This window comes from Polypterus senegalus, chromosome 16, assembly GCF_016835505.1.
Source record: "Polypterus senegalus isolate Bchr_013 chromosome 16, ASM1683550v1, whole genome shotgun sequence".
Classification (NCBI taxonomy): Eukaryota; Metazoa; Chordata; class Cladistia; order Polypteriformes; family Polypteridae; genus Polypterus; species Polypterus senegalus.
The window spans coordinates 96392706-96405015 of record NC_053169.1 but is presented as its reverse complement, the minus strand read 5'-3'; the positions used below and the strand labels follow the sequence as shown (position 1 = coordinate 96405015).

At 35.2% G+C, this 12310-nt stretch overlaps 1 protein-coding gene across 4 annotated transcripts in view; it reads left to right on the top strand.

The window, feature by feature from the left end:
• Window positions 1–7273: 7273 nt before the first annotated feature.
• LOC120516806 (bcl-2-associated transcription factor 1-like) overlaps window positions 7274–12310 on the top strand; it is a 41263-nt gene continuing 36226 nt past the window's right edge. The window contains exons 1-2 of one of the 4 annotated variants that reach the window (XR_005630921.1): window positions 7274–7407; window positions 10878–11027. Coding sequence is in view for 3 of the 4 variants with exons in the window: in XM_039738753.1 (XP_039594687.1) it covers window positions 10918–11027 (110 nt within the window). In the remaining variant the exon portion in view is untranslated. The remainder of the gene's footprint in view (window positions 7408–10877; window positions 11028–12310) is intronic. The other 3 variants (XM_039738753.1, XM_039738755.1, XM_039738752.1) reach the window with 3 other exon arrangements.

The following is a 12310-nucleotide window of genomic DNA, read 5'->3' as shown; positions in this document are numbered from 1 at the left end:
GATTATGTTAAGCCCCGACCCAAAATATGATTTATGAAAACATGAAAATATGTAATCTGAAAATATAAAAATATGGAAATATAAAAATATAATTTAATCTTTGACTTTTTTTGAGAAACTTGGAAAAATTTTTCCAAATTACTTGAGTATATAGGAACAGGACCCAAACAAATGGAAAGCATTTTGTGTATTGCAAAATGTGCAATTTGGGTCAATATTTTTTTTAACTTAATCATGTAATGTTTTAAATAAAATATTTTGGTTGAACCAGCCACTAAAAAAATGAGTATTTATTCTAAACTAGCTGTGATACCCTTCTAAGACAGGCCGAAATTTTAGTGATTAATATAGACCTCAGCAGTGATAACATTTACAGCGCAGTGTGTCCGTCTTCTTGCTGTGTCTCTGTTCCATGCTATTTGGTACAGGAGACATAGCGACTGGATGGCCACACAGACATACGGACACATGTCCTTTTACTAAAGTAGATAAAATTATGCAATTATGTAAAAGGGTTTGGAAACTATGGGCCAAACTCAAAGCATCTTCTTATGAATATTTTCTGGTCTACAATGCCTTAATATTATAATTACACATTAATAAGAAGGAGACAATGTTATTATAGTTAACAAAAACTAAAATCAAAACTGAAGCTGTTATTAAAAAAATATTTTCGTAAACTGAAATAAAATAATTAACGAAGCTGAAACTAAACTATTAAAGTAGCTGGAAAGACTATTGAAATAAAATAATAATTTACTAAAAATACTTTTATTTTTATTTTTGAATAAATATTCTTGCAATTAATCTTTAACCCTTGTAATATTTAACTCTAACACAGAAAGAAATCCACCATGAGCTGCCTGAATATATTTATCCAGTGAACGACGGCTTTTCACACCACATTTGCGGTGACAGAGCGAGCTGAATGTGGGCACATAAATTGTGTGAAATAGAAAGCAATTTACTGTGCCACCTTTCTTTGCACTTCTTGTATATCAAGATGTAATTTAAACACCTGAAATCAGAATGTGCTGGTCAACAAAACCTTTACTGTATGGACATAAAAATCATGAGTGAGTAACATTTCAGTTTATTTCGCAGGTATCTGCATTTTGTTGACAGCACTTCACCTGCCACTTCACATAGGAGAAATTATTTGTGAAAATAAAGCGGGACTGATTGAGAGACTGACTAGGTCATCATACAAGATCAGCATATTGTTGCTGACCAATCACTTTTGCTTTAAAAAAGCAATGTGCCTGAGATGGAATCAGAAATCAATATGGCTGGTAGAAAATAAAAGCACAGTATAGGAGATTTTTGAATACAATATTGAAGGCATTCATTATAAGCACATTGTCTTGAAACAGAATATGTTGTGTGCTGTAGACAGAGTAAAAAAAAAATCCTCAAACCTTAAAATTCACCTAAATTTCATTACAAATGGGCCTATTCTGGGCAATAAAAGAAAAAAAAAGTGCCAACAATCAGCGCACATTGTTCAGCACAAATGACAAAGAAAATATTTTTATAAATTATAAAATTGCATAAAATTTTTCATATTCAGTATCTGGTTTTGATTATGCTTGTTTTTACCAGACAAAAACAAAATCAGATAGTAAATGATGTAGCAGTAAGCTTTTAAACATGTATCCTAACCCATTAAGTGTACAGTTTCGTCTTTTTTGTGACAAAAAAACTAAACTCCATAGTAGCTCTTTAACCATATCATAATTACTAAAACTAAAACCGAAGCTAATAGATATAAAAATAAAATAGAAATTTCTTTGTGAAATAAAAACTAAATTAGAACTAAAAATACATGATGAAGGAAAACTAAAACTAAACTGAATTTCCAGGTAAGGTAAAAAAATCTAGAAATAAAAACTAATATAAAAAGACAAAACTATAATAACCTTGGAAGGGGAAACTAAGATTTTGTAGATTATTAGCTACTGAATCCTAATTGAAATAAAAAATAGCTATTTAATTGGCAGATGACATAACATGGTGTTTAAAAGATACATTATAAATTTCAAAAGCCATTGACATTATTAAAATATTTCCTAAGGATTCTGGCTTTTCCTCAATATAACAAATGTGAGCTAATGACAATTAAACAATGTAATGACAAACACATACTGTATGTAATTAAAATCAGATTTATTATTTGGTAATTATCTCTCTATTATAAAAAAAAATCTTGGAAGGCTTGGAAGGAGACGAGACGTGATTTTCTCAGAGACACTTTAACGTCCTGGAGACAAGGCAGTGAGACAAAAGGACAGCTGCTGTACAGGCTTTTAAATGTTCAAAGCGCTGCGCAATAAGCAGATCATGCAGCATGGCACAAGCAGCAGCTAGCCAGCAGCTGAGCAAAGAGGAGGTAAAAAAATGAATTTGTTTCCCATTGTATCACAGTTTAAGAGGGGGTTTCGGAGGAGCAACCACATCTCCTTAGCATGGTTTCAGCCCCACTCTTCACAACGCTGGCACACAACACGCTCCCTAGGTGGGTGAGCAAAGTGAGCAGGGGGCAAAGCCCCCTAGTAAATAAAAAAAATGCAGACACAAAATGTATCCTAAGTTTTAGCCAATTAATTGACAAAGCACAAAAAAGATTCAGTTCATGGCTCCAAAGGGACTGATCCCTAAAAGGAAGGCTAAGGTAGAGGGAATCTGAAGATTGACTTAAGTGGTCCTCTCCTCAGATGTTGGTAGCTTTGTCTGCAAATCAATTGATTTGATTTGATATACTTTGTTAGTCCCTGAGGGGAAATTGCCTTTTCGCAGGATGCAAAGCCCTTAAACTGAGAATTGCTCAGGTGGTGCTGAACAATTGACTAAATTGTTTTTGGATTCATATAGAAAAACCAAAACCCATCACGTTAAGGATACAGTAATTACAAATTCCACTGACACACTCCTAAAAATGCTGTTTCTTTAGTGGCACATTATGTTTCTTAACTTTGTTGAGTGGTCCCTCATAGATCTGTTCCACACCATTTCATTATTGGAAGGGTTCTTTGAATATGAAGTTGTTTCTTTGTGCTTTGAAAAACCTCCTAATAGCTCTCTATTATAAAAAAAAATTTTGGAAGGAGACGAGACGTGATTGTCTCAGAGACACTTTCATGTCCCGTGAGATGAGTCTTTGTGCCAAGCGATGTAACCGCACCCAGGGCCGGAAGCCCCGTGAGTCAAGAGCTTATGCAAAGAGATTTGGAAAAGTCCTGCGTGGTTATGACAGACACATTTCTGTTAGAGAGAAAGAAACGATATTCACTCATGAGAAGTTATATCATAATGTAATTAAAACACGGAATCAAAATTCAATGCGATATTGATGAAAAGGTAAAAGCAAATAGAGATCAAATATATGGACATAGGTGATATGACAGAAGTGCGCCGTGCAAAATGCAGATCACGCGGCATGACAGCAGCAGCTGATCGAGCAAAGAGGAGGTAAACAAAAAAACTGTATGTGTTTCCAATTGTATCACCGTTTAAGAAGGGGTGTGGAGGAGCGACTGGGTCTCTTTAGGGTGCATTCAGAAACCCCGTTCACAACGCATGCGGCAGAGATGCGAAGTGGTTAGTGCGTAGTGCAGGCGTGGTGGGCAAGCGACGTGAGCAGGGGGCAAAGTTATGGGAAAAAAAAACCTGAAATCTATAATGTTTGGTAGGTTACCAAGCAGAACACTAACAGATTAAGAAAACATGGAGTTACTGCAGCAAGAGTCCTTTAAACTCATAAACCCATTGGAATTTCACAAATCTATCACCATCTAGTTATGGTTATTTACTGTATGGAGTTCTAAACAAATAGACTGTTCTTTCTGGAACCTTCATGTAGACGGGTCTGATGGGAACCAAAAATGGTTCCCCTATGGCATCGCTCTGAAAAACTGTTCTGGCACCTTCATTTTTAGGAGTGTACTGACAGTTTGAATTTTCTTAATTTCTCTTCTCTGAATTTTTCTTTTAAAATTAACTGGTTTCAACAATTTCTTTCTAACCCTAAATCTGTCTGAAATTTTTTTTTTCCAATTTTTAATTTTCAAAAATTGGTAGGCTACCCTTCTTATTGATGTGTAACTATAATATTAATAAGATACCCTGAGACTAGAACATTTTCACAAGCAGATGATTTTAACTTGGTCTGTAAATTACAAACATAACATTTTCCCCGATGATTCTTCCATTTAAAATACCTATGATATTTTATTTCAGAAATATCGGTAGTTTTTAGTAGTTGGTTCAATTGAAATATTTTGTTAGGTTGGGAGTATGCGCTGATAGCGTATTGCCACATCCATCACATGATGAATCACCTGGATTGGGACCTGAATGTAGTGGGTGACACCTCAGTGCCACACTGTAACAGTGTTAGTTACATGGTTATTTAATTGTTTAACTTATACAGATTTTATATTTACTGATCATTTTTCAGTTACCAAAAAGTAGTTCCCTGTTGTTAGCAATGCAAACAACATGCTTTTATGATGCAATGTCACTTGTCAGTGTTGATAATTTACATTTATAATTCCAAGTAAAATTTCAGTAAGAAAAATTGTGTTTTTATCAAGTCCCCCATCATGCTAAAAAAAAAAATCAAAGTAATATTGTAAAGATTCCCTATGCATCGTCTCAATCTTTTATTCCAAATATTGCTTGGAACAAAGTATGGACAATACAACTTAAACCACTAATTACAAATAAAGTTAGAGACATTGTTTTCAAATTGCACCATAGATATTATCCTGGCAAACATTACATAACCAAATTTTAAAAAGATATTGATTAGAACTGCTCCTTTTGTAATACTTGCCCACCAATTGCTACTTTGGACCTGTTCCTACACTCAAGTACTTTGAAAAGATTTGTCTGGGTTTATGAATACTTCTGTTCTCTTTTTAAGGATATCCTATTATTATTTATAAAGTCATAATATAATTATATTATTTATTTTTTGAGCTTCTGTAAAAATCGAAATTTTCCCTGGGGACAAATAAAGTTCTATCTATTTTATGGTGTCTTTCATATCTATCTATCTATCATCTAGTGCCTTTCACATCTATTACATACACTCACCTAAAGGATTATTAGGACCACCATACTAATACGGTGTTTGACCCCCTTTCGCCTTCAGAACTGTCTTAATTCTGCGTGGCATTGATTCAACAAGGTGCTGAAAGCATTCTTTAGAAATGTTGGCCCATATTGATAGGATAGCATCTTGCAGTTGATGGAGATTTGTGGGATGCACATCGAGGGCACGAAGCTCCCGTTCCACCACATCCCAAAGATGCTCTATTGGGTTGAGATCTGGTGACTGTGGGGGCCATTTAAGTACAGTGAACTCATTGTCATGTTCAAGAAACCAATTTGAAATGATTCGAGCTTTGTGACATGGTGCATTATCCTGCTGGAAGTAGCCATCAGAGGATGGGTACATGGTGGTCATGAAGGGATGGACATGGTCAGAAACAATGCTCAGGTAGCCCGTGGCATTTAAACGATGCCCAATTGGCACTAAGGGGCCTAAAGTGTGCCAAGAAAACATCCCCCACACCATTACACCACCACCACCAGCCTGCACAGTGGTAACAAGGCATGATGGATCCATGTTCTCATTCTGTTTACGCCAATTTCTGACTCTACCCTTTGAATGTCTCAACAGAAATCGAGACTCATCAGACCAGGCAACATTTTTCCAGTCTTCAACTGTCCAATTTTGGTGAGCTCGTGCAAATTGTAGCCTCTTTTTCCTATTTGTAGTGGAGAGGAGTGGTACCCGGTGGGGTCTTCTACTGTTGTAGCCCATCCGCCTCAAGGTTGTGTGTGTTGTGGCTTCACAAATGCTTTGCTGCATACCTCGGTTGTAACGAGTGGTTATTTCAGTCAAAGTTGCTCTTCTATCAGCTTGAATCAGTCGGCCCATTCTCCTCTGACCTCTAGCATCAACAAGGCATTTTCGCCCACAGGACTGCTGCATACTGGATGTTTTTCCCTTTTCACACCATTCTTTGTAAACCCTAGAAATGGTTGTGCGTGAAAATCCCAGTAACTGAGCAGATTGTGAAATACTCAGACCGTCCCGTCTGGCACCAACAACCATGCCACGCTCAAAATTGCTTAAATCACCTTTCTTTGCCATTCTGACATTCAGTTTGGAGTTCAGGAGATTGTCTTGACCAGGACCACACCCCTAAATGCATTGAAGCAACTGCCATGTGATTGGTTGATTAGATAATTGCATTAATGAGAAATTGAACAGGTGTTACTAATAATCGTTTAGGTGAGTGTATGTGCCTTTCATATCACTTATATAGTGCCCTTCACATCTATCTATTACATATAATACCTTTCATATCTGTCTATTTTATAGTGCCTTTCACATCGATCTATCAATCATATAGTGCCTTTGATATGTTTTATAATGCCTATCACATCTATCTATCATATAATGCCTTTCATATCTATCTATCATCTCGTGCCATTCATATCTATCTATTAGATATATCTATTGTGAATTTCCCCTTGGGATTAATAAAGTATCTATCTATCTATCTATTATCTCGTGCCTTTCATATCTATTTATCTAAGTTAAAAATACGTAAAGATAAAGATTATTACCTAATTAATCTCATTTTATTTGCAAAATTGAATATTCATGTTTTAAAAAATAAAATTAAATTGTATGTTTATGACCATTTCAACTTCAAGTTATTGTAATCTTACATTGACTTGTATTTGCATAGCAGACGCTTTTATCCAAGGCGACACACGACGGAGAAATTGAGTCTGTTTACACTATGAAGCCATACATTTAGCAGCTTACCCATTGGAAATAACTGTTAGTATTTGAAAAGTTTGCAACGTTTTTCTGTTATATCCTCAATATACACCCCTGATAATTTATCTATGTGTTGTTTGGTCTCTATTACTGTAATGGTAATGTTTATTATTATAAAGATTCCTTTAAGTCTTCCGTCGGGCTTTTCAGGCACAATTCCGCAATCATGAACGCTCCCAAAATAAAGCCGTTCTGTCACCAATTTAATTTTAGTGCGGTGCCATTTCAACGGCTTCGATGCCTGAAACACGCCGCCTGTTGTTTGTTTACCATCGACACGTTTGTCTCACGGCCTCCTCACATCCCAGCATTCCTTGCAACGCGTAGGCGTGAAAGGCACCGCCTCCGCTGCGCGCGCGCGCTCTTCTCCTCTTTTCTTCCACGCTTGAGGAGGAACCGCCATTGTAACCTTTGACCTCTATTTTCTATTCCTGGAGACGGAAGATGGCTGCCGTGGAGGAAAACGTGAAATGAGGGCTCCTTGTTAACTGCAGGGAATATACGCTGTCTTAAATATACAATATCTGTTAAAAATATATAAAGTGGTGAGTATAAAATGAAGTGCAGTGATTTGTTTTTACGTAGATTATTTGCTCCGCAAGTTCTTGGTTTTTCGTATTTGGGAGGTACTTAAAATGGCCTTCATGTTGTTTTCGCTGCACACGGAGCGCTTGGTTTAAATGCGCTGTTGTTTGCATGTCCAGCGTCTTTAAATGGGAGAAGCCAGTTGCACATTATGATGTATTTGACACGATGAGCACACTAGAGTTGAGATTTAGCAATTTCTACTTTTTGCGTTTACATTCCGTTTAGCAAGCTGGGGCCGGCCGAGATATCATAAAGCCGATAAAGGTGCAGTCTGCTCACAGATGCCGAAGTGACTTGGGTTCGAAGTAATTCTAAGGATACAAGATGCATACTTAATTATTCACATAGCTAATTAATATCATTTTTAGTAATAATTATAAATGTTCCCTGTGTGTTGCACAAATACACAGAATTTAATCGGTCTGACTTTTTACGTTTTAATAGTTTAATCAATTTAAAATTAACTTAAATCTATGGTTGCTATCACAGATCTCTTGTATGCAGTTTTATGCAACCCCGTAGCACTTATTTATCTAAAATTCTAACAGTCTTGTTAATGAAAACTGCCGTGTTTATTTAAACTTAATACTCGAGTAAAAAAAAAATCCAAAGGTGATTGAATAAGAGACGCCATGAAAGAGTAGAATAAAATAGGAGAGAAAGCCTTTATTGTCATTGTAAAAAAAAATGCAAGGAAATTCTGATCGTCAGTCCAAATGGGTACAAGCAACAGCACCATTATTATGAGAAAAAAAAATACTACAACAAGTACACACAAGAACATAAAAAATAGTTATTATACTAAGATATTGCACATTTAGAATATAGAACAACAGTATATTTTATGTAAAATATATACTTAAAAAGAAACGAGAAAAAAAGAAACCAGTAGTAATACAGTAAATAATAGAATTTCGCAGCACCTCCCAAAAATCGTTTAACGTACATTATTAAATGTTAAAAATGTTAGGCATTACTGGCCATGAAACAAAAGCTGATTTCAAAATACAAACTAGTACTTCCTCCTCCTCCTCCTTTTCCTACTTCTAAGTGGTGTCGATATTTTATAGGTTTTTGCCTGATTTTTACGGCACAACACACATCTACATGTCCTGCCTTGTTTTACATTTTCTCCACACTTATAGCTTATAAAAAAAAAACAAAACTTATAGCTTAACTTATAAATCTTAAAGCTTAACTTATCTTCAACAGAGAGCAGTTTTCCTAAACTTTTCGCCTCTGCCCTAAATGTTTTTGTTTTTTTTTGTTTTTTTTTGCATCTGATTCTCTGCCATTCACTCTTAATCCTGAGTTTCCAGTTGTTTAATGTGAAGACCTTCTCATTAAAGCAAATGGGAAATTGACATAACTGTGAATTTTCCTTTTAAAATGGTTTTAATCTTCTCGGCAGCAACAACGCAGAGTCCCACATTTAGTCTCTGTATTTCCTGGCTGCTGGCTTGACATAATGCCTAAAACAGTGAGGTGTAATTAAAAATATTCAATCTACCTTTTATTAAAATATTGCTACATCTGTAAAGGAGACAAATTGTTCAGACCCTGACTTGATAATGTGACTACCCTGTACGCCACGCAGGAACTGCTTTGCTAAATGAGTCCACAGGTGCCAACTAGCTTTTTAACTCCAGATGCATGCAAAATAAACAGTACCTTGCTGCTGCCTATTAGACACCTACAAAATAATAAAACAAGTCTAACTTTGACCTACCTAACTCTGGTATTCCTCCTGTCTTAAACTGTTCCACCTGTACCTGTTTTGCAGCAAGACACGTCACAGTACATTTGCAAAGCAGAATTTAATCTGAGTGTTACAAGCAAGTCCCATGAACCTGCATTGTAAGCACTTTGTGATTCATGTAAATAAAAGTTAAATTGATAATAATAATGTAGCAGAGTGCAGTGCCAGCCCTTATGGCTTGTATGGATTTCGGGTCCTTTTTGTGGCTGCCTTTATGGCTCACTGTTTTGAGAAGGACTTTCACATCCAGCCATTAGTACTAGATTGAAAACAAAAACCACAGTGCAGTTGCGTAGAATTTGGATGCCTCTTATGTACAAGCAATAGTTGCCAGAATACTACCAGGACATTTTTTTGCTGTTGATTTGTGTTTTTGTTTCCATAATAAAATATATATACTTTCAAATAGAATAGAATGCCTTTATTGTAATTGCAGAGATGTAAAATGAAATTTTAGTGTGCCTCCATAATAGTACATACAATATAAAAAAAGAAAAAAATCAACAAAACATTTTAAGATGGAGAAATTAAAATAGTAAATAGCGGAGTAGTTTCATTTTATAATGAATGCAATTAGTGTCCAAAATGTTGTACTTTTTTCCCATTGATGCCATCGTGACAGTGAAAGACATAACATCAAAAGCACTTAGATGCAGTAAACGTTTAACAACATTTACTTGTCTAATAGCCTTCGGGTAGGTTTATAGTAGTCTGAAAGTGTGCATCCTAATAGAACTATAACATATATGTAATGTCCAGTCATTTACCTAAGTTCAGGTATATTTGAATATTTACTTAGTTTTGATTTGAATATTTTGACCTTATTTTTTTTGGCTAATTTGGCAGTCATATTCTGGACCAATTTCTGTGTGTACTTTGTCATTTTCTTGCTGACCCAGTGGTGATTCACAGCCAATCTGGTAACAGATATCTTCCTTTTATCCTTCAAAATGTTAAAATGCTTTTCCTTTTACATGATCCCATGTACCTGTACAAGGTTCCCTGTGTCTGAAGGAGGTATATGTTACGTGAGTTGGCTAATAATTTAATTCTTAACTTTATATCATTAAAGCTATTGAATACAAATTGAGGGACATTATGCTGTAATGCACAAGAGAGACTGCATCTGAAGTAGTGTATGAAATCCCTGGTCACCACAGTGCAAAAAAAGATATAGGAGAACAAATGCATCACAAGACTTGAAGATTAACTCTACTTCACTCTATTCTTGCTCTGTAGTTGCCACATTTGCTTTAGACAGACATCAGGTATATTGAACAACTTTTTTTCGGTAGTGCTTAGAAGTCCCAGAGTAATACAATTGGAATACCCTGTTTAACTTCCATAGTACTGGATATGGTTAATATAAATAGTAGAAAGAAGAAGAAAGCAGTATAAAAAGCAGGAGTCAATCATTTCTGGTGTTAATATTTGTTGCTAAGTTGGATTTGTCCCCACATTGTTCATGGGCACTAAAAAGTTTTTGTCAATTTTTCTGTACATTTGCTATATATATACAATTTGTAAGCTAATGCAAAATCATTTTGTTTTCCCTCTGCTTCTCTCTCCCATGCGGTAGTTAAGCCATTTTTGTATGCAACCAGTTTACATGAAAATACACAATTTGAAGTTTTATATTAAATTAATTTTTATTTGTTTGAATTTAAGGGTTGGAGATTACAAAGCTTACAGGCCAGTGGTAGTCTGAATGAAAATGGTTCGATCAGATTCCCGTTCACACTCATCAAGATCCAGGAGTGGATCTCATTCAAGTTCAAGGTCTCGATCCAGGTCACGCTCAAGGAAAAAGAGATACAGGTAAATGACTTGATTGTGCACAAATAAAGTCCTTTTTCCTGGTGCATTTTGTTGCCATTATAATGGTTTCCTTACTGTATCAGCAATAATACATCACCCTGGGTTCATTGTACATTTTATCCATGTTGCAGTTGGCTATCTTTGACCTTTTGTTATCATGATAAACTCTGTCTTATGTTTGCTTCATTGGCAAGCAGTGCTTTTATAGTATTTGCAAGTTCTGTTCTGTGTCTGTGATTATTAAAGAGTATTTGATTTCCTGTTGATTTTCCAAATATAAGAAATACTAACATAAGCTTTTTTTTTTTGTGCTGTTTATTTTTAAAGTTGTGCCATATTAAAACATTTACCCACATCTTTAAGTTCCAGCATACTTTATTGAAATTTGTGCATGAGTTAGCAAGCACATACTTTATATTGCCTGTAAAACAAATTATTTATAGCATGTATTGATTATGCCCTGTGTATGTATTTTTGCTAATTGGAAAACATTTGTTTTTATATATATATATATATATATATATATATATATATATATATATATATATATATATATATATATATATAAAATTTGAGTTCAGCTTCAGTCTTTAATTATCTTGGTCTGTTTTGCCTTATTTGGATCACTGATACAAGTTTTCTCTCCTATTTTAATTATTGTTGGCATACTGGTTTGCACTACTTTCTTACAGCTGTAACAGACTAGCTTGGAATTCAGGAACCATTTTTGTGAACTTTGCAGTTTTACACTGTTTGTCTGGGGTTTTCTCAGAGTACTCCAATTTTCTAACGCTTTTCTTTATGATATATTGAATTACTCTAATTACAGTGAATATTAAATGGGTGAAGGATAGAGGTGAATTTCACACTGCTTTTTACCAAATTAAGAGACAAAATACTAAGACTGCAGTTTATTTTGATTTGAAATATTGTAGACGGGACTGGTTTCAGGGGATTGAAACCCCCCATGAAGCATTATGTGACTCTAAACAATAAAACAGTCAACGAGTTTTGTCTCCTTTGAAGTGACACAATAACACCTGCATGACAGTTTAAAAAGATGTGTTGCACAGTTAAAATTGCTGCGCTAATGCACAGCTGTGCATTTTAGCAGGAGCATAGATAGTAGCACCTCTGCTTTCTGAGGATTAGTAGAATGTTGTTGCTTATGTTAACAAAAGCAGCTTCATTCTTTTTAGGCTGTCGTCCTTGCATTAGGAGTTCAGTCAATTGCTCCGATTAAGTGAGTAAAACCAAACTCTACAGCAGATTGCTTTTTTATG